Source organism: Hesperophylax consimilis, unplaced genomic scaffold (assembly GCF_061612785.1).
Source record: "Hesperophylax consimilis isolate HC1 unplaced genomic scaffold, BYU_Hcon_1.0 scaffold_105, whole genome shotgun sequence".
Taxonomy (NCBI): Eukaryota; Metazoa; Arthropoda; class Insecta; order Trichoptera; family Limnephilidae; genus Hesperophylax; species Hesperophylax consimilis.
In genome coordinates, this window is record NW_028301330.1 from 84,881 (window position 1) to 102,243 (window position 17,363).

General features: G+C 44.1%; 5 protein-coding genes across 5 annotated transcripts; 3 read left to right on the forward strand and 2 right to left on the reverse strand.

The window, feature by feature from the left end:
- The first annotated feature begins 5,110 nt into the window (after window positions 1-5,110).
- LOC149408719 (uncharacterized) lies at window positions 5,111-5,984 on the forward strand. The gene has a single exon (XM_089650477.1). It carries the CDS (start codon window positions 5,179-5,181, stop codon window positions 5,851-5,853), a length of 675 nt encoding a protein of 224 aa, XP_089506603.1. The 5' UTR covers window positions 5,111-5,178; the 3' UTR covers window positions 5,854-5,984.
- Window positions 5,985-6,805: 821 nt separating this feature from the next.
- Window positions 6,806-7,314, reverse strand: LOC149408720 (histone H4). Its single transcript, XM_089650515.1, has one exon. The coding sequence runs from the start codon at window positions 7,241-7,243 to the stop codon at window positions 6,932-6,934; it is 312 nt and encodes a 103-aa protein (XP_089506641.1). The 5' UTR covers window positions 7,244-7,314; the 3' UTR covers window positions 6,806-6,931.
- A 526-nt stretch (window positions 7,315-7,840) lies between these two features.
- Window positions 7,841-8,368, forward strand: LOC149408721 (histone H3). The gene has a single exon (XM_089650512.1). It carries the CDS (start codon window positions 7,855-7,857, stop codon window positions 8,263-8,265), a length of 411 nt encoding a protein of 136 aa, XP_089506638.1. The 5' UTR covers window positions 7,841-7,854; the 3' UTR covers window positions 8,266-8,368.
- A 300-nt stretch (window positions 8,369-8,668) lies between these two features.
- Window positions 8,669-9,518, reverse strand: LOC149408722 (histone H2A). The gene has a single exon (XM_089650513.1). The coding sequence runs from the start codon at window positions 9,437-9,439 to the stop codon at window positions 9,065-9,067; it is 375 nt and encodes a 124-aa protein (XP_089506639.1). The 5' UTR covers window positions 9,440-9,518; the 3' UTR covers window positions 8,669-9,064.
- Window positions 9,519-14,331: 4,813 nt separating this feature from the next.
- Window positions 14,332-14,795, forward strand: LOC149408723 (histone H2B). The gene has a single exon (XM_089650516.1). It carries the CDS (start codon window positions 14,348-14,350, stop codon window positions 14,720-14,722), a length of 375 nt encoding a protein of 124 aa, XP_089506642.1. The 5' UTR covers window positions 14,332-14,347; the 3' UTR covers window positions 14,723-14,795.
- The last annotated feature ends 2,568 nt before the right edge of the window (window positions 14,796-17,363 follow it).

A 17,363-nucleotide genomic window follows, 5' to 3' on the forward strand; every position in this document is an offset into this window, starting at 1 on the left:
AAAGGAAAGGAAAGGAAAGGAAAGGAAAGGAAAGGAAAGGAAAGGAAAGGAAAGGAAAGGAAAGGAAAGGAAAGGAAAGGAAAGGAAAGGAAAGGAAAGGAAAGGAAAGGAAAGGAAAGGAAAGGAAAGGAAAGGAAAGGAAAGGAAAGGAAAGGAAAGGAAAGGAAAGGAAAGGAAAGGAAAGGAAAGGAAAGGAAAGGAAAGGAAAGGAAAGGAAAGGAAAGGAAAGGAAAGGAAAGGAAAGGAAAGGAAAGGAAAGGAAAGGAAAGGAAAGGAAAGGAAAGGAAAGGAAAGGAAAGGAAAGGAAAGGAAAGGAAAGGAAAGGAAAGGAAAGGAAAGGAAAGGAAAGGAAAGGAAAGGAAAGGAAAGGAAAGGAAAGGTAAGGTAAGGTAAGGGAAGGAAAGGAAAGGAAAGGAAAGGAAAGGAAAGGAAAGGAAAGGAAAGGAAAGGAAAGGAAAGGAAAGGAAAGGAAAGGAAAGGAAAGGAATGGGAAGGGAAGGAAAGGAATGGGAAGGGAAGGGAAGGGAAGGGAAGGGAAGGAGGAGGAGGAGGAGGAGGAGGAGGAGGGGGGGGGGGGAAGAAAGAGGTATTTAAAAAAAAATAGTACACAAAAAGGACTCCTCGCACCACACAAACAACGCTGGTAGGTTGGGTCGGATTAGCTTAGGTTAGGTCAGGAGAGGGAGTGGTGGAGTGAGAGGGGTGAGGGAGGAGGGGGGGGGTTAAAACAGGGGATTTAGAAAAAAAAATTCCACCCAAAAGGGACTCCTGGCACCACACAAACAACGCTGTTAGGTTGGGTTGGGTTGTATGTTAGGTTATAGATTAGGTTGGGTTAGTTTAGGTTGGGTTAGGTTAGTTTAGATTGGATTAGTTTAGGTTGGGTTAGGTTAGGTTGGGTTAGGTTGGATTAGGTTAGGTTGGGTTAAGTTAGGTTAGGTTGGGTTGGGTTAAGTTAGGTTGGGTTAGGTTAGGTTGGGTTAGGTTAGGTTGGGTTGGGTTAGGTTGGGTTAGGTTGGGTTGGGTTAGGTTGGGTTAGGTTGGGTTAGGTTAGGTTGGGTTAGGTTAGGTTGGGTTAGGTTGGGTTAGGTTAGGTTGGGTTAGGTTGGGTTAGGTTAGGTTAGGTTAGGTTGGGTTAGGTTAGGTTAGGTTAGGTTGGGTTAGGTTGGGTTAGGTTAGGTTAGGTTGGGTTGAGTTGGGTTAGGTTGGGTTAGGTTAGGTTGGGTTAGGTTGGGTTAAGTTAGGTTAGGTTGGGTTAAGTTAGGTTAGGTTGGGTTAGGTTGGGTTGGGTTAGGTTGGGTTAGGTTAGGTTATTCTTACTTTTCATTATTATCTAAGTCATACCAACTGTTGTCCCACCATTCTGTACATAGTCTCATTGGCTCCAGGTGGTTAGCAGCAGTTGGGACATTTACATAATTACACAAATGATACGGACGCCTTGTAATAACAATAATTCGATAATTTGTATAGCGCCCTTTTGTGAAAACAGAAAAACATGTCCAAACCTGGCCAGTCACCTCAGATAAACACACTGTAGTAGAAAAACACTGGACATTGATTTCACATTTGCTATTCTTTTAACATACATTACTGTTGAATATTGTATGGTTTATTAGAAGATTGGGGGCAAAAGTAGAATTGATATTTATTTTTAAAGGCTCGAGAGAATATAGGACTCTTTAGGACTGGTGAACTTTGATGAAATTAACTTAAAAAGCTTACAAATTCTTCTACTATACACCGCATTATGAAGTTCCACGATGTACACAACGTCTGAACATCCACGCGCCATTTTGTTTTTGTGATCGTTTTATATTCGTTTGTTTGCGATATAATATTATTATGACGACGATGATGACTATGACGGATGGGAGAAGACGATGGACGGCATGGGGACGAATGAACTACCCGATCCGGTGGATATCTACCCGAAAAGCGGGATTTATTCACGTCATGTCAAAACAAACAACTCGCATTATTGCCCGATATAAAATCAGATACGTAGATATTTCACGCACATCATATCAATTGATTAAAGTTTATCCACTGTAAAAACACTAATATCACAATGATCTCTGTCATGACAGAGGCTAGATCAAAAATATGATTTCAAACAAAACGGTAAAACAATAAACGACATTTGACGTAAGGAAAACGACTTTATGGCGCAGTGTTGCCATCGCAAATATATGTTCTTTCACCGGAGATTTTTGATTAAATAATTGCATCAAGTACTTACCGATAAACATTTATTATTTCACAACATTTTTTTTTTAATTCATCACTTTTTAATATTAATACTAGATCGGTGTGAGTCCATGCAGCGCCATGTCAGGAAAGAAACGTGCATACTTTTGGAATTAATTTGTTTACTATTTTTGTGTGAATATCGGTTACGCAAACTTTCATAGAACATACGTGAACATACTATCGAATTGTGGTTTTGCCTGCACAGAAATCTTCCTCCTGGCTTACGGAATGTGTATTACAAATATGTTATATTGAATACAAATATGAGACAGAATAATCATTATTTTTTATAAATCGTTATTTGATAATTAATATTTTTAAACGAGATTTGCCGATATTAATTAAAATTACATATTTGATAATTAATATTTTTAAACGAGATTTGCCGATATTAATTAAAATTACATTAATTAATTAATTAATTTTTAATCATTAAAAGTTATTTTGATTAATTGCCTTTTTTTATGATTATACTAACCCAAAAAGCCATGGACATAGGGGGGAGTATTCAAACAGAGGGGACTCTCTTTATTTTTACGTTTCTTTAACTTTTGTTTTTTTTTTTCTACCAATTTCTTCTTTCTATGGTTTAGACAGTTGTCAATCTTTTTGTTTGTGTTCATCTCGTAACTCTCGTGATCGCTGTTTGATAATAATGTAAATAAACTTTAATCAATCGATTTGATGCCAGTTATACGGATCTGATGTGTTGTGTGTGTTGTGTGTGTTGTGTGTGTGTGTGCGCGTGTGCGCGGGTGTGATGTTTGTTAAATAATCATTAAATAATAATCTCAGTGTTATCTTCGCGCGCGCGAAACGATATGGCGCGTGGAGGTCCGGACCTCCGCTTTCTTTTCATTTCCTCGTATCGTTTCACCTCTTTTCCTCGCCGCTTTTCACCGTCGCCTCCGCGCTCTCTCACCGGACCCCCGAACACCTGAACGGCCGCCCTCTCTGGGGTCGGTCACGCCGGGCGGCCATCATTTTTCATGAACAATGCATCGTGATTGACTTCCGTTTCCGTTTCCGTTTCCAAGTGTCAAGTTCAGTGGGTGGATCGATCAAACGTGCAACTATCTGATGATGCGTGAATAATTATCGACATATATTCCGTTGATATTTTCATTTATTCCATAATTAAATTTAAATCATAAATTTTCCAACATTTAACTTAATTAAAAGTAATAAGTTTTCTTTCGCACACCCACAGCTTCTTTCCACGTGTTTTTTTTTTCTTCTTTTTTTTCAGATTAAATGTAGTGGCAATTTAGTAAATTTAGTAAAAAGGAGAAAAAAAAAACAAAAAGTCAATTGACGATAACGTCAAATTTTATTTGTATTTGTTCTAAATGCAGCTGACAAATTTTCAAATAATTTGCAAACACATCCGATGACTTTTGATTTACTTAATTTTACAGAGTTCCTAAACATGATTTTTTTATTGACTCTAACATAATTATATTTGATTATCTTTAGATTCTTTACAGTTATTTTTATTATTATATTGGTGTTTGTTGAACAAGAGCTTAAAAACTATACTGCGGCTGTAGGCAGGCTATTATTCCTTCCGGAGGACTATATTGGGTCTTTTATATTTAAATTTATCGTTTTCGCTATATTTTGAAAGGGAATTTATTGTAGGATTAGTATGGCTGGGAAGGCCGGCATAAAACTTGGTTGCTTGGGAAACAATTAAGTCCTTTATCAACGGAATGTTGGTGTCATTATGGATAGAAGAAATTCTAATCCATTTAGGTGCGTTTAAAGCAAGTCTAATGGCTTTATTTTGAAAGAGTTGAATCTTTTGTATGAGACTTGGAGCGGCGTGCCCCCAAATGGGGCATCCGTACGTGAAATCTGGTCTTATTGTTGTTTTATAAAGAAGTAATTTATTATCCGACTTTTCTTTCCCATCATTGGATAAAGTGATGCTAGACATTTATTTGCTGCTGTTATTTTTCCAGTTATATGTCATCCGATGATGTTCTGATTAAATATCTTATATTAGTTATGGTTTTTGTTTCTTTGCCTGTCTGTAGTTTTTGTTTTTGGTTTTTTTTTTTTTTTTTTTTTTTCCCACTTTCGTTATTCATCATCATCATCAACATAATTCTTTTTTTTTTAATTAGTTTTTTTTTTAAGCACATAAACAATCGCAAACATTAATAGTTTAACCAGGTTATTATTTTCATGTCTTCGAGGGCTCGTATCTCACGCCGCGCCGCGCCGCCCCCGGCTGTCCTGTAAGAAATCAGATATAATAGCATCATCAGTAGGGCTCGTTTAATTTTTTAAAATTAATTTCGTATAACATTATTAATTTATTTCGCATTATTATCACGCCTAGGTCGGTTTGGCGTACACATAATATTATACAGGCCCGAGCACCGCGAGCCCGATGTATGCTGTGGGCCGGCACGCCGTTCTACGGCGGGGCGGCTCGGGAGCCCTGTCGGCGCTCGCGGGGCCCCCCGACGGCGGGAATGCTGCGGGACCCCCCGGCCGGAGTCCCGCCCTCGCCCACGCCGCCCTCCCGACCCGCCGACTCGAGGGTCTCCCGAGCTGCGGTCTCTTTTGTGGCACTCCGAGTCGCCGCCCTCGCGCATTTCCTCATCCGGAGCCTCACTGCGCCTAGCGCCGCTCCCGGGGAGCGCAGATTCCCCGCCCTCCGCGGGCCCACATCTCTGTCCTACGCCCGCCCGCGCCCTACCGTTAAGGAAAATTTATCCTCGCCGATAAAATCCTATTTTACTCCGAGGACCTAAGCATAAATGATACACGTTTTCATCATCACAATCGACAAGCGAGCTCTCTGCGCCGGCGGCACGGTAGGGACGCCATTCGAATTCCGAAAATTTCCTTTTTTTTGAGGATATATTCAGCATCAGCAAGCAAGCCGAACAGCACCACCAGCACCAATCTACAATGGCAGATACAGCACTAGCAGCGACGGCGGCGTCTCCCGTTCCGGCCACTCCCGCCAAGAAGGCAAAGGCATCCGCCGCGGCGGCCAAGAAGCCCAAGGCGAAGCCCTCTCACCCGAAGACGTCCGAGATGGTCAACAACGCCATCAAGGAGCTGAAGGAGCGCGGCGGCTCGTCCCTGCAGGCCATCAAGAAGTACATCACCGCCAACTACAAGGTCGACGCCGATAAGCTTGCCCCCTTCATCAAGAAGTACCTGAAGGGAGCCGTCGAGTCCGGCGCCCTGGTCCAGACCAAGGGCAAGGGAGCGTCCGGCTCCTTCAAGCTGGAGGCGAAGGCCAAGGGTTCCGCCGGTGGCGCCAAGAAACCGGCCGCCGCCGCGCCCAAGAAGCGCACCTCTGCCGTCTCCGCCGCCAAGAAGCCCAGGAAGGCGGCCGCCGCGCCCGCCAAGGCGAAGAAGGCCGTCGCCCCCGCCAAGGCGAAGAAGGCTCCCGCCGGCTCGCCGGCCAAGAAGGCCGCCGCCGCCAAGAAGCCTGCCGCGAAGCCAAAGAGCCCCACGAAGGCGAAGAAGTCGGCCAAGCCCCCGACCAAGAAGCCCAAAGCGCCCAAGCCGAAGAAGGCTGCCGCAGCTCCCAAGGGCAAGCCCGCAGCGAAGAAGGCCGCACCCAAGAAGTAGGACTTCCACATGACTTCACGTGTGTGTATAGTTATATATTGTCATTATATAATATATCTATCACCACCGCGGATATATCAGCTGGCGGAAAGCGAGCACCCGAGTCGCGGTGCCAAGTTGTTGACGATAAAAAGCCCTTTTCAGGGCTACCAATGATTTCATAAATGCATAATACAAAAATATTCGATGAGATTAGAGAGAGTATCGCAAGAGGTATAATAGTAAAATGCGTCAATTATTATTCATTCCACCGAATTTCATATTATTTATTATTATTATTATCATAACCATTCATTCGCATAACTTATATAATGGCAATAAAGCACGGGTAAGGGTTTTTCCGGAAGCGCCATAGAGAAGCGCATAATAATAGTAAGTCATAGAGTAATTATGTCATAAAGGCTTACGAATTTTTTCACAGAATGACAACATCAATGAAAAGGACGCAGCCCAAAAATGAAATTCTCACAGTCCACACAGTATGAAGGTGAATTTTTAGTAAAAAGTATGAAACTTTTAAATTTATTGTCCTTCCCTGCTGTACAATGAAATCGTGCGTTTTTGTGGGTTATTTTTTTTTTTCCTTTCCTACCAAAAGACAGAAGACCTCCGACTCGATATGTAGCCAGCTAACATTTTTTTAATCCTCATGCCAGGGGCGTGTGACGCCGTTCTGTTTACATAGAGAATATCAACTTTAAATTAAAAACTATTAAATTTTCCTGCTCCGGCGCGGTTATTTTTATGTTTTTTCCTAGATTCTTATTTGCCGTGAAGTGGGAATCGTTTAAAATTTCTGAATTTAACTCTACTTTTTATTTTTACAAATAAAACGGCGTTCCTTGCGCCTCGAAATAATTCTTACCTCGCGTGACTAATCATATTATATTATACTTTGCGGGCAGTCGGTCGGTCCGAGAATTGTGTAAGATGCATTAAACGGCTTGAACATAGTGGTGGCCCTGAGAAGGGCCGTTTTTTTTTTAAGTTTTATCACACTGCCAAGTAGTGTGTTGTCGTAAATAAACAATCGGGTGGATGTGACGGTGACGGTGATGGTGTGGTGGTCGCGCGCAGCCTAGCCGCCGAAGCCGTACAGGGTGCGACCCTGGCGCTTCAGGGCGTACACGACGTCCATGGCGGTGACGGTCTTCCTCTTGGCGTGCTCGGTGTAGGTGACAGCATCCCTGATCACGTTCTCCAGGAACACCTTCAGCACGCCGCGAGTCTCCTCGTAGATCAGGCCGGAGATACGCTTGACGCCTCCCCTGCGAGCCAGACGGCGGATGGCCGGCTTCGTGATGCCCTGGATGTTATCGCGAAGCACCTTCCTGTGACGCTTGGCTCCACCCTTTCCGAGGCCTTTTCCTCCCTTTCCGCGACCGGTCATGGTGTTTTTTGGTTTGTTTTCGGTTGAGACGAACGCGAAGGCAACCGCTCAGTAAGGCGGGTGAAGAACGATTTTTTGAGTTTCCGGATTTCCCCTTCATTATATACTCGACGATGGCCCCCCACTCGCGTAGCCTGACTGACTGCAGGGTTGCCAATTCGTGGTGAATTCCCAAAATTGCGGAGAATTCTTATGAATTGTAAATTTAATGAGAAAAGTTAAAGTGCGGAGATCCCATTAAAAGTGTTTTTTTTTTGATTTTCCGACAATATTGCCAATTATTAAAAGTACTATAATTTCGTTTTCTTTCGCAGGATATATTATATTATAAATGTACTATAAATACTTATTTTTACGAATTATATACGCATATTAATATAGGTACATAAAAAAAAAAAAAAAAAAAACAAAAAAAAAATTATACACATAATTGTGATTTTGAATTTTCCGCTGTGGGTATTTTAGAACATACGCATTGGCAACCCTGATTTACTCACTCCCCAAGACCCGGCGGGCGACCAATGGCATCGCACCGTCGTACTCTCACGGTTCTTTCCTATAAATAGGGTGACGAGATCTTTTTTGGGTCATTGTAATATTTCAAACAGAACATGGCTCGTACAAAGCAGACCGCCCGCAAGTCTACCGGAGGCAAGGCCCCCAGGAAGCAGCTGGCCACGAAGGCGGCGAGGAAGAGCGCGCCCGCCACCGGAGGAGTGAAGAAGCCCCATCGCTACAGGCCCGGCACGGTCGCCCTTCGCGAGATCCGCCGCTACCAGAAGAGCACGGAGCTGCTGATCCGCAAGCTGCCCTTCCAGCGGCTGGTGCGCGAGATCGCCCAGGACTTCAAGACCGACCTGCGCTTCCAGAGCTCAGCCGTGATGGCCCTGCAGGAGGCGAGCGAGGCCTACCTGGTCGGCCTCTTCGAGGACACCAACCTTTGCGCGATCCACGCCAAGCGCGTCACCATCATGCCCAAGGATATCCAGCTGGCGAGACGCATCCGCGGAGAGCGTGCTTAAGCCGCGAGCACGCAACCAACCGACCGACCATCTAATCAAATCAATCGGATCGAAGCGAGACAACAAACAAACAACAGCTCACCATTCCAATTTCGACCCAAAATGGCCCTTATCAGGGCCGCCAAATGTTCATCCGATTGCAAATTACTCTTTCGAAAATACGAAAACCCCACACCCACCCCATATCAATAATTTATTCATGTTTTTTTAAACTTTTTAATCACTTTCTTTGCGAAAGTGTCGGACGCGTCACCCCCATCACTATTGTATTGATTTATCATCTATAATTTATCATTGTCTGTGGTCAGAAATGTCAAATTAAGGGTAAGTGCGTATTGTGAAATATATCTAAATGAATGAATAGTCATAAAACAGTCGAAAATATCATATAATACGACTAGACTCAATAAAATCATCATCGTAAAGGAGAAACAGCTTGTAAATCAAGCTAATTTTACTCCATTTGCCATTATCCATTAATCACAAATTGATTGACACGTTGCTTTAACCTCAAATTGAATGAGATTTAAAATGTCAACTTTTCGCCAATAATAATGCATGAATAGAATATATTTTGCACATACATAGATTTAAGACCATGAAGAATATAATTATTTACATATAGTGTAGGTATATAACGACTTTTGTAATTTTAAAATAGTGAGAAAAATTGGCGGCCCTGAGAAGGGCCTTTTTTAAATAATGAATCAAGTCATCTTGATGGTATGGTGTGGTGGTCGTGGACTTGAGGGACGTTCATTTTTTTTTCTGATGTTAGTATAGTTTGTCGCTGTCAAAATTACGCCTTCTTTTCTGTCTTCTTGGGCAGGAGAACAGCCTGAATGTTGGGCAGAACACCTCCCTGAGCAATGGTCACGCCGGAGAGCAGCTTGTTGAGCTCCTCGTCGTTTCGGATGGCCAACTGCAGATGGCGGGGGATGATCCTGGTCTTCTTGTTGTCCCTGGCGGCGTTGCCGGCCAGCTCGAGAACCTCGGCGGCCAGGTACTCCATGACGGCGGCCAGGTAGACGGGGGCACCGGCGCCCACCCTCTCGGCGTAGTTGCCCTTCCTCAGCAGGCGGTGGATACGTCCGACGGGGAACTGGAGTCCGGCGCGGTTAGAGCGGGACTTTGCCTTTCCCTTCACTTTGCCTCCTTTGCCGCGACCTGACATGATAGGGGTGCTGGGTGCTTGCGAACTGCTTCGATAGCGGAATAGCAGACTAGCGGTTAGGCGAGTCTGGCTGAATTTTTGCTTGTGGCTTTTTCGTTCACGGGACCGGTGTATTTACGTTCTCGGCGAGCTCGCTAACAATGGCCGCTCTCGGCTCCCCCCCGCTACGGGCGATGCTATAGCAGACGGGGCCGCACGGGTGCTAGCTAGCTAGCTCGAGGCGAAAGAGAGCCGCCCTAGTCGATCGCCGCCACAGCGTCGTGAAAGTAAAGTAAACTACTCAAAAAGATGGCATTTTTTCAACAACAAACTTTCACAACAAAAACAACTCAAAGAAAAAACTTTCAGACTCGCCTAACCGCTAGTCTGCTATTCCGCTATCGAAGCACAACACACCAAAACTCAAGCAACAACCAACAAACAACAAAAACACACCACAACTCAATAAAATGGAAGAGACAATGGCCGACTTGAAAAAACTAAACCCATCAAGAGAAAGTCTCATCGAATACCTAAACTCTATGCCAAATACAAGGGTTACAAAAACAACTTACTCTCAACAAGACCCCCGCTCCACCTCCAACTCGTCAATCTACCAACAAAATGCAGACGACTTCAACATCGGGGACGTAGCTTCCCTATTCCCGTCCCAGGCCTCGCCCGTCACCACCCAGGAGGACTACGAAGATGACCCAAATTTCCCGCCGCCACCCTGGATCACTCCCTACGGGAAAGCTACCAACAAAAGGAGGAAGGCAAATTCTCCTCCCCCCACCTCACCCGTCGCATCCTGTACTCATAACCGTTTTGAAGTCCTCGCGCCCCCAGCCTCAACGACAAGTGACACAATCTCGTCAGCAGGAACAAAAACAACAGAGTCGGACCCCACCGCCGCTCCGAAAACCTTTAAGCCGAAAATCCCCCCTATTATAATCCGTACCACGACCAATTGGAACGCGATGCGCCAAAAATTACAGGCAGCCGGTGTCAAAGTGACAAACTCAAAGGCAATCCCGACAGGCTATGTCCTAAACACGGAAGACTCTGACAGCTTCCGTACAGCCACCCGTCTCCTCGACGAATCTCAAGTGCCCTTTCACACCTTTCAACTATACGAGGATAAGACGACGAAAGCAGTCCTGCGCGGGATACCCCCGTCTACCTCCACGGAGGAAATACAAGAGGAGCTAGAAGAGCTCAACCTCCCTGTCATCAGCGTCACCCGCATGCGCTCAGGACCCAACAGAGTGGCGGCCCCCTTGGTTCTCGTCCAATTAAACCACGGCGAAGCCGGAAGAAAAATTTTTGAGCTGGAAACCCTCTTCCAGCTGCGAATCAAGGTGGAATATTTAAATCCGAAAACCGCCCCCTCCCAGTGCCACCGCTGCCAGCTTTTCGGGCACTCCTCGAGGGGCTGTCACCTGCCCCCCCGCTGCGTTAAGTGCCCCGAAAACCACCTCACAGCCACCTGCCCCCACAAGCGCGAGGATGGAGACGCAACATGCACGAACTGCGGCGGACCCCACCCCGCCAACTACCAGGGCTGCCCAAAGCGCCCCGCACCTTCCACCCGCTACGCTCGCCGACCTGAGGTAAACCCACAAGTCACCTTCACATCCAACCCCACAAACCCCTCCATCTCCTACGCCCAGTCCATGAACCCGCCCCCCACCCGCAACCCCTCAGGTTCTTCAAACACCCCCCCCCCAATAAACTCAGCACCCTTTTCATTCACAGATTTCATGAAAAAACTTAACATCCAAAAAATCGGCGAACTCATCGCCGACATCATACCGAAATTTCTTTCAGCCCAAACCCCCACAGATTACATTAACATACTGCTCTCTGCAGTCCCCCAGATCATTGCCCTTTTTTAAAATTAAATTATGGCTAACACCACCACCCCGCCCCACGCGCTCCGTTTGGCATTCTGGAATGCCAATGGTTTCCACAAAAACCTGCTCGAAGCTCGCCTATTCACCAACACACACAAATTAGACATACTACTCATAAACGAAACACACTTCACAGCCGCACAAGCACCAAAAATCGCCAACTTCACACTGTACAAAAATGACCGGTTACACTCACGAGGTGGTGGCACAGCCATCTACGTGAACAATAAAATCACACACCAACACAATATTACACCTACCCTCTCTACACTAGAGAGCACCTCCATTACCATCTTCACAAAATCTTCCGGGCCATTAAGAATCAACTCAATATACAACCCCCCACAAAAAGAAATTGATCCTAAAGACCTTGAGCTGCTTCTTGATGGCCCCACCCCTACTATTCTAGCCGGAGACTTCAACTCGAAGCACTCCGCCTGGAATAGTAGGCGCACCAACAAAAACGGAAGAATCCTTCACAAATTCGCCGCTTCCCATCCCGATCTAGTAGTCGCCGGCCCCGTGACTCCCACACATTTCCCGTCACGTGGCCACACCCCAGACGTACTAGATATCGCCCTCATACACAAATCATCTTGGGCGTACAGCATACAAACCATTAACGAACTCTCCTCCGACCACAACCCCGTGCTGCTAACCCTACATAAATTCACCAACCCCCCCCCCTCAAAAGCCAAACAAAAAACTGATTGGACGGCCTTTATGCAGAAAGTGGACGAAAACATCACGATAAAATCAAACATAAATAGCACAAACGAACTTGACTCTGCGGTTGACAATCTCGCCCTCACAATACGCACCGCCATTAATGACGCATCCAAACCTTTACCCGTACGCCTCCCCTACAACCCGACCGACGACTTACCAAAAGACATAGCCGACCTCATCTCCAACAAAAACTTTCTAAAACGACGCTTCACTAGAACTCCAGACCCCAGAATAAAGACTGCCATTAATAGACTACAAAAACAAATTAGACAAAGACTATCCGAAAACACAAACTTATCCTGGAACAAAAAAATACAAGAAATTAACCCAAAGGACGGCTCCCTCTGGCGCTTATCAAGACAACTAAAATCTACACCGACCCCAAACCACCCAATACACAGTGAAAACGGACTAGTATTTGACGCACTCGACAAAGCCGAATCTTTCGCAGACAGCCTTGAAAAACAGTTTAGCCCCAGTTACAAACACGCAGATCCCGACCACATCGCCGACGTCAACCGCAACGTAAACCACATTTTTGACACCCTCCCCCCTGACAACATCCACTTCACTACCCCGGCCGAGGTACGCAGCGCCATAAAAGGCCGCAAAAACAAAAAAGCCCCCGGCCCGGATGAAATCACAAACTTCGCTCTTAAAGCCCTCCCCCAAAAAGGCATCTTAGCCATAGTCAACCTTATTAATACAGCTTTCAGACTGCGCTATTTCCCCAAAAGTTGGAAACACGCGCACGTCATAGTACTCCCCAAACCGGGCAAAGATCCACTTTTCTGCGAAAACCACCGTCCAATCAGCCTCCTCTCCAACATTGGGAAAATTTATGAAAAAATCCTCCTCACTAGGCTCATCAAGCACATAAATGAAAAATCCACACTACCCGACGAACAGCACGGGTTCAGAGCCCAGCACTCAACCCTCCACCAACTACTACGGGTCACCGAGCAAGTCATCGGTGGCTTCAACTCCAATAGATCTACAGGCGCCATTTTCCTGGATATAGCCAAAGCCTTCGATAAAGTATGGATAAACGGCCTACTTCTCAAACTCCACCAAACAGACATAGATCCCCAACTGCTTGGTGTATTAAAATCATTTCTTCGGCGCCGCACTTTTCAAGTGCGATACCGTGATGCAATCTCATCCCCACGTTTCATGACAGCAGGAGTACCCCAAGGCTCCCTGCTGTCCCCCACCCTCTTCAACATTTACACTCATGATATCCCCCTCCCAGACAACCCTAACTCCAAAGTAATGCTCTACGCCGACGACTCAACCCTCATGGTCACCCACGGTTCGCCCAGGATGGTTACACATCGCCTTCAGCAAGACGTAAACAGACTCCAAGAGTGGTATGACCGCTGGCGCATAGACGTCAATCCCTCAAAGAGCGTAGCCGTCTATTTCTCCAGAAATGGACGAACTACCGCTCAGCGAGGGACCATCACGATGTACGGCCAAGTCATACCATGGCAAAAGACCGCCAAATATCTTGGAGTCACACTAGACAGGAGATTAACTTGGTCACCCCACATTAAAAACACTTTAACAAAAGCCCGGCAAACCGCCGGCGCTTTATCACCACTATTACACAAAAACTCAAAAACATCAATATCCAATAAACTCCTCATATACAAATCCCAAATCCGCCCCATCATTACCTACGCTAGCCCTATATGGGCCAGCGGAAACACAAAGCGACTCGAGCAATTCCAGAATGCCTCACTCAGACGGTACACCAAAAGCCCTTGGTTCGTACGAAACAGTATAATCAATAAAGGCTCGAACATCCCCCCACTCCGCAAACACATGGTGGATTTAGCCATACCATTTTATAAAAAATTAACTTCACACCCGAACCCTAGCATTTCGTGCCTAGGTAAACCTAGCCCCTACGAGAACCCTTCCTACCCCCACCCAGTATCCATCATCTACCCACCCTAATGCTGGCTCTAAAAAAAGAATATTCAAAGTACAACCGATACAAAAAAGATAGTATTCGATTAGTTAAATCCTAAACTAATACCGACAAAAAATTCAGTCTCAAATACAAAAAATATAGTATAAAATACAAAAAAGCATAGTATTTTAAGCCCCCAAGTTGTCAAGGCAGCCCAAGCATTAGGGCAGAAAAAAACCATCCCCCAGGTGACTTACCCTCAGGTCGCGAGAAATAGTCCTTAGATGGACTGCACCTCGCAGAATGAAACAATATGATATAGTAATAGCATTTTTTCAAAGTCAAAATCGACGAGCAGCAAGCAAGATGCCACCCAAGACAAGCGGAAAAGCAGCCAAGAAGTCGGGCAAGGCCCAGAAGAACATCTCCAAGGGGGACAAGAAGAAGTCTAAGCGCAGGAGGAAGGAGAGCTACGCAATCTACATCTACAAAGTGCTGAAGCAGGTGCACCCCGACACCGGTATCTCCTCCAAAGCGATGAGCATCATGAACAGCTTCGTGAACGACATCTTCGAGCGCATCGCCGCCGAGGCCTCCCGCCTGGCCCACTACAACAAGAGGTCCACGATCACCAGCAGGGAGATCCAGACCGCCGTCAGGCTGCTCCTTCCCGGCGAGCTGGCCAAGCACGCCGTGTCCGAGGGCACCAAGGCCGTCACCAAGTACACCAGCTCCAAGTGAGGAGCCAACAGATGGACAGACTACCGACCAACTTGACCGACACGACACCCAGCAACACCGAGAACAAACAAACGACTCATCATCATCATCACCGTCGTCCGAGTCAAACAAAAGGCCCTTATTAGGGCCGCCAATATTTTCATTATTGTCATAAAGCAAAAGTCGATATAATACATACAATGTTTTACCTCCACATATAGCATTATCATAAATATACATTTTAACAGAACGTATATCATGTCAATCCAGAATAATAAACAAGCGAAATATATTATAATAAGCGGTAAGTTAATAGCGTTGAATGCGCGCACCCTAGTGGATCAATCAGGCTTCATAATGACGCAAAAATTCCTCTGATAAAGAAGCTAATTATCGCCGCACAAGCGGAGAAATTCTACGAGAACCCCACAATTGATTAATATCTAAAACAAACAAAAAAAATCAAGTCAAGTATCAATAAATGATAATTTCATATCACAATTACGTCAAAGTCATTAAACTAATAATATATTTAAAATAAAAACAATACAAATCATAATAAATTGTTTCATGAACTCTGAACATGAATATTATCCAAGTTCAAAACCAGTAAGTTTGTATTTCGACCTAGACGCGAACCACTAGCGAAGCGTAGATCCCCGAATGAAAGTGTAGATCCCTGTCTCTGGTGGCAAATCCGCGAACCAAACTCTGCGGCGGCAGTATTTGAATAGATAGATTTAAATTCATTCATTACACAATTTATTCACAGATATGAGATGAGAGAAGGAAATTAACAATTATATATCACCTTCATCTTATTCGGTAGAGGAAATTTATGTAATAAGTATAAAAGCTCTACACAGACTGCTGACCTCTAATGCCGATAAAGGAAAATGATATCGTACCAACAGACAGACAAAAAATGGTTTGAGGCCAGACTATACACTCTACACTTTTAACTAACTATAAGAATTTTATTATTGAACTTTTCGAAAGAAAGAAAGATGTACGATGGCTAAAGATGTATTTTTAAATATGTAATTTATATTATTTTTAATTAAATACTTGTGCGTGATCTAATAATAAATAACTTGATCGTTTTGACTGTGAGTGACCGGGTATTTCGTCAAAATGACAATTCAACACACCTCCAAAAAGTGATATGAAGTCATGAAAAGTGATGAAACAAAAACTAGGCTAAGTAGGTTACGTAGGTAACTATTAAACGTATTTTTTGTTTCATCACTTTTCATGACGCTATATCACTTTTTGGAGGTGTGTTGAATTGTCATTTTGATGAAATATCATGGAACCGGAACCGACAGGTTTTGATCATCATATTAATAATAATTCTCCGCTCGTAAATGAATTGAACAACGCTTGAAGCGATGATATTATTTTGTTATAACATTATCAGACGTCAATATTTTTAAACCGAGATGAATACGATATAATAGCACTCTGCAATAATTATTTATTAAATGATTTTTACTAATGATTAAATCACCTCCAGGATATATGTATATAAAATTTAATTCTCTTTCTTATTGCCAACAAGGCAATCTATTATAACAAATCACGTCTAGAAGTTTGCACTATATGAACCGGAACCGACAGGTTTTGATCATCATATTAATAATAATTCTCCGCTCGTAAATGAATTGAACAACGCTTGAAGCGATGATATTATTTTGTTATAACATTATCAGACGTCAATATTTTTAAACCGAGATGAATACGATATAATAGCACTCTGCAATAATTATTTATTAAATGATTTTTACTAATGATTAAATCACCTCCAGGATATATGTATATAAAATTTAATTCTCTTTCTTATTGCCAACAAGGCAATCTAATATAACAAATCACGTCTAGAAGTTTGCACTATATGAAACTATAGTGTACAATGAACGTGACGCTGCGTTAAAATGTACATATTGTACACCGATACACGTGCGTGTCGGTTGTTATTTAATGTGGTTTGTATTTATGTAAATGTGTAAAGGAGTATTGTTTTAGAATAGAGTTGTTTAATTGATATGACGTTAATTAAGAATTCGTCTGTGCTAGTTGTTCTTACATTTCTTGACTTTCAGAATAACAGGAGAGCGGGACTCCGGCTGGCTTCGGGCCCGTACAAGTTTCCCGGGACAGCAGAGAGCGAGCTGCTCGCACCCACCCCGAGAAAGCAGCGCATCACCGCTCACCTCGCACAGCACAGAAAATGCTCCGGTCGGAAGGAACCTGCAAACACAATAATATCATTAATAATTGGGGGTAAGGTAAGGTAAGGTAAGTAAAGTAAAGTAAAGTAAAGTAAAGTAAAGTAAAGTAAAGTAAAGTAAAGGAAAGGAAAGGAAAGGAAAGGAAAGGAAAGGAAAGGAAAGGAAAGGTTAGGAAAGGAAAGGAAAGGGAAGGGAAGGTAAGGGAAGGAAAGGAAAGGAAAGGAAAGGAAAGGAAAGGAAAGGAAAGGAAAGGAAAGGAAAGGAAAGGAAAGGAAAGGAAAGGAAAGGAAAGGAAAGGAAAGGAAAGGAAAGGAAAGGAAAGGAAAGGAAAGGAAAGGAAAGGAAAGGAAAGGAAAGGAAAGGAAAGGAAAGGAAAGGAAAGGAAAGGAAAGGAAAGGAAAGGAAAGGAAAGGAAAGGAAAGGAAAGGAAA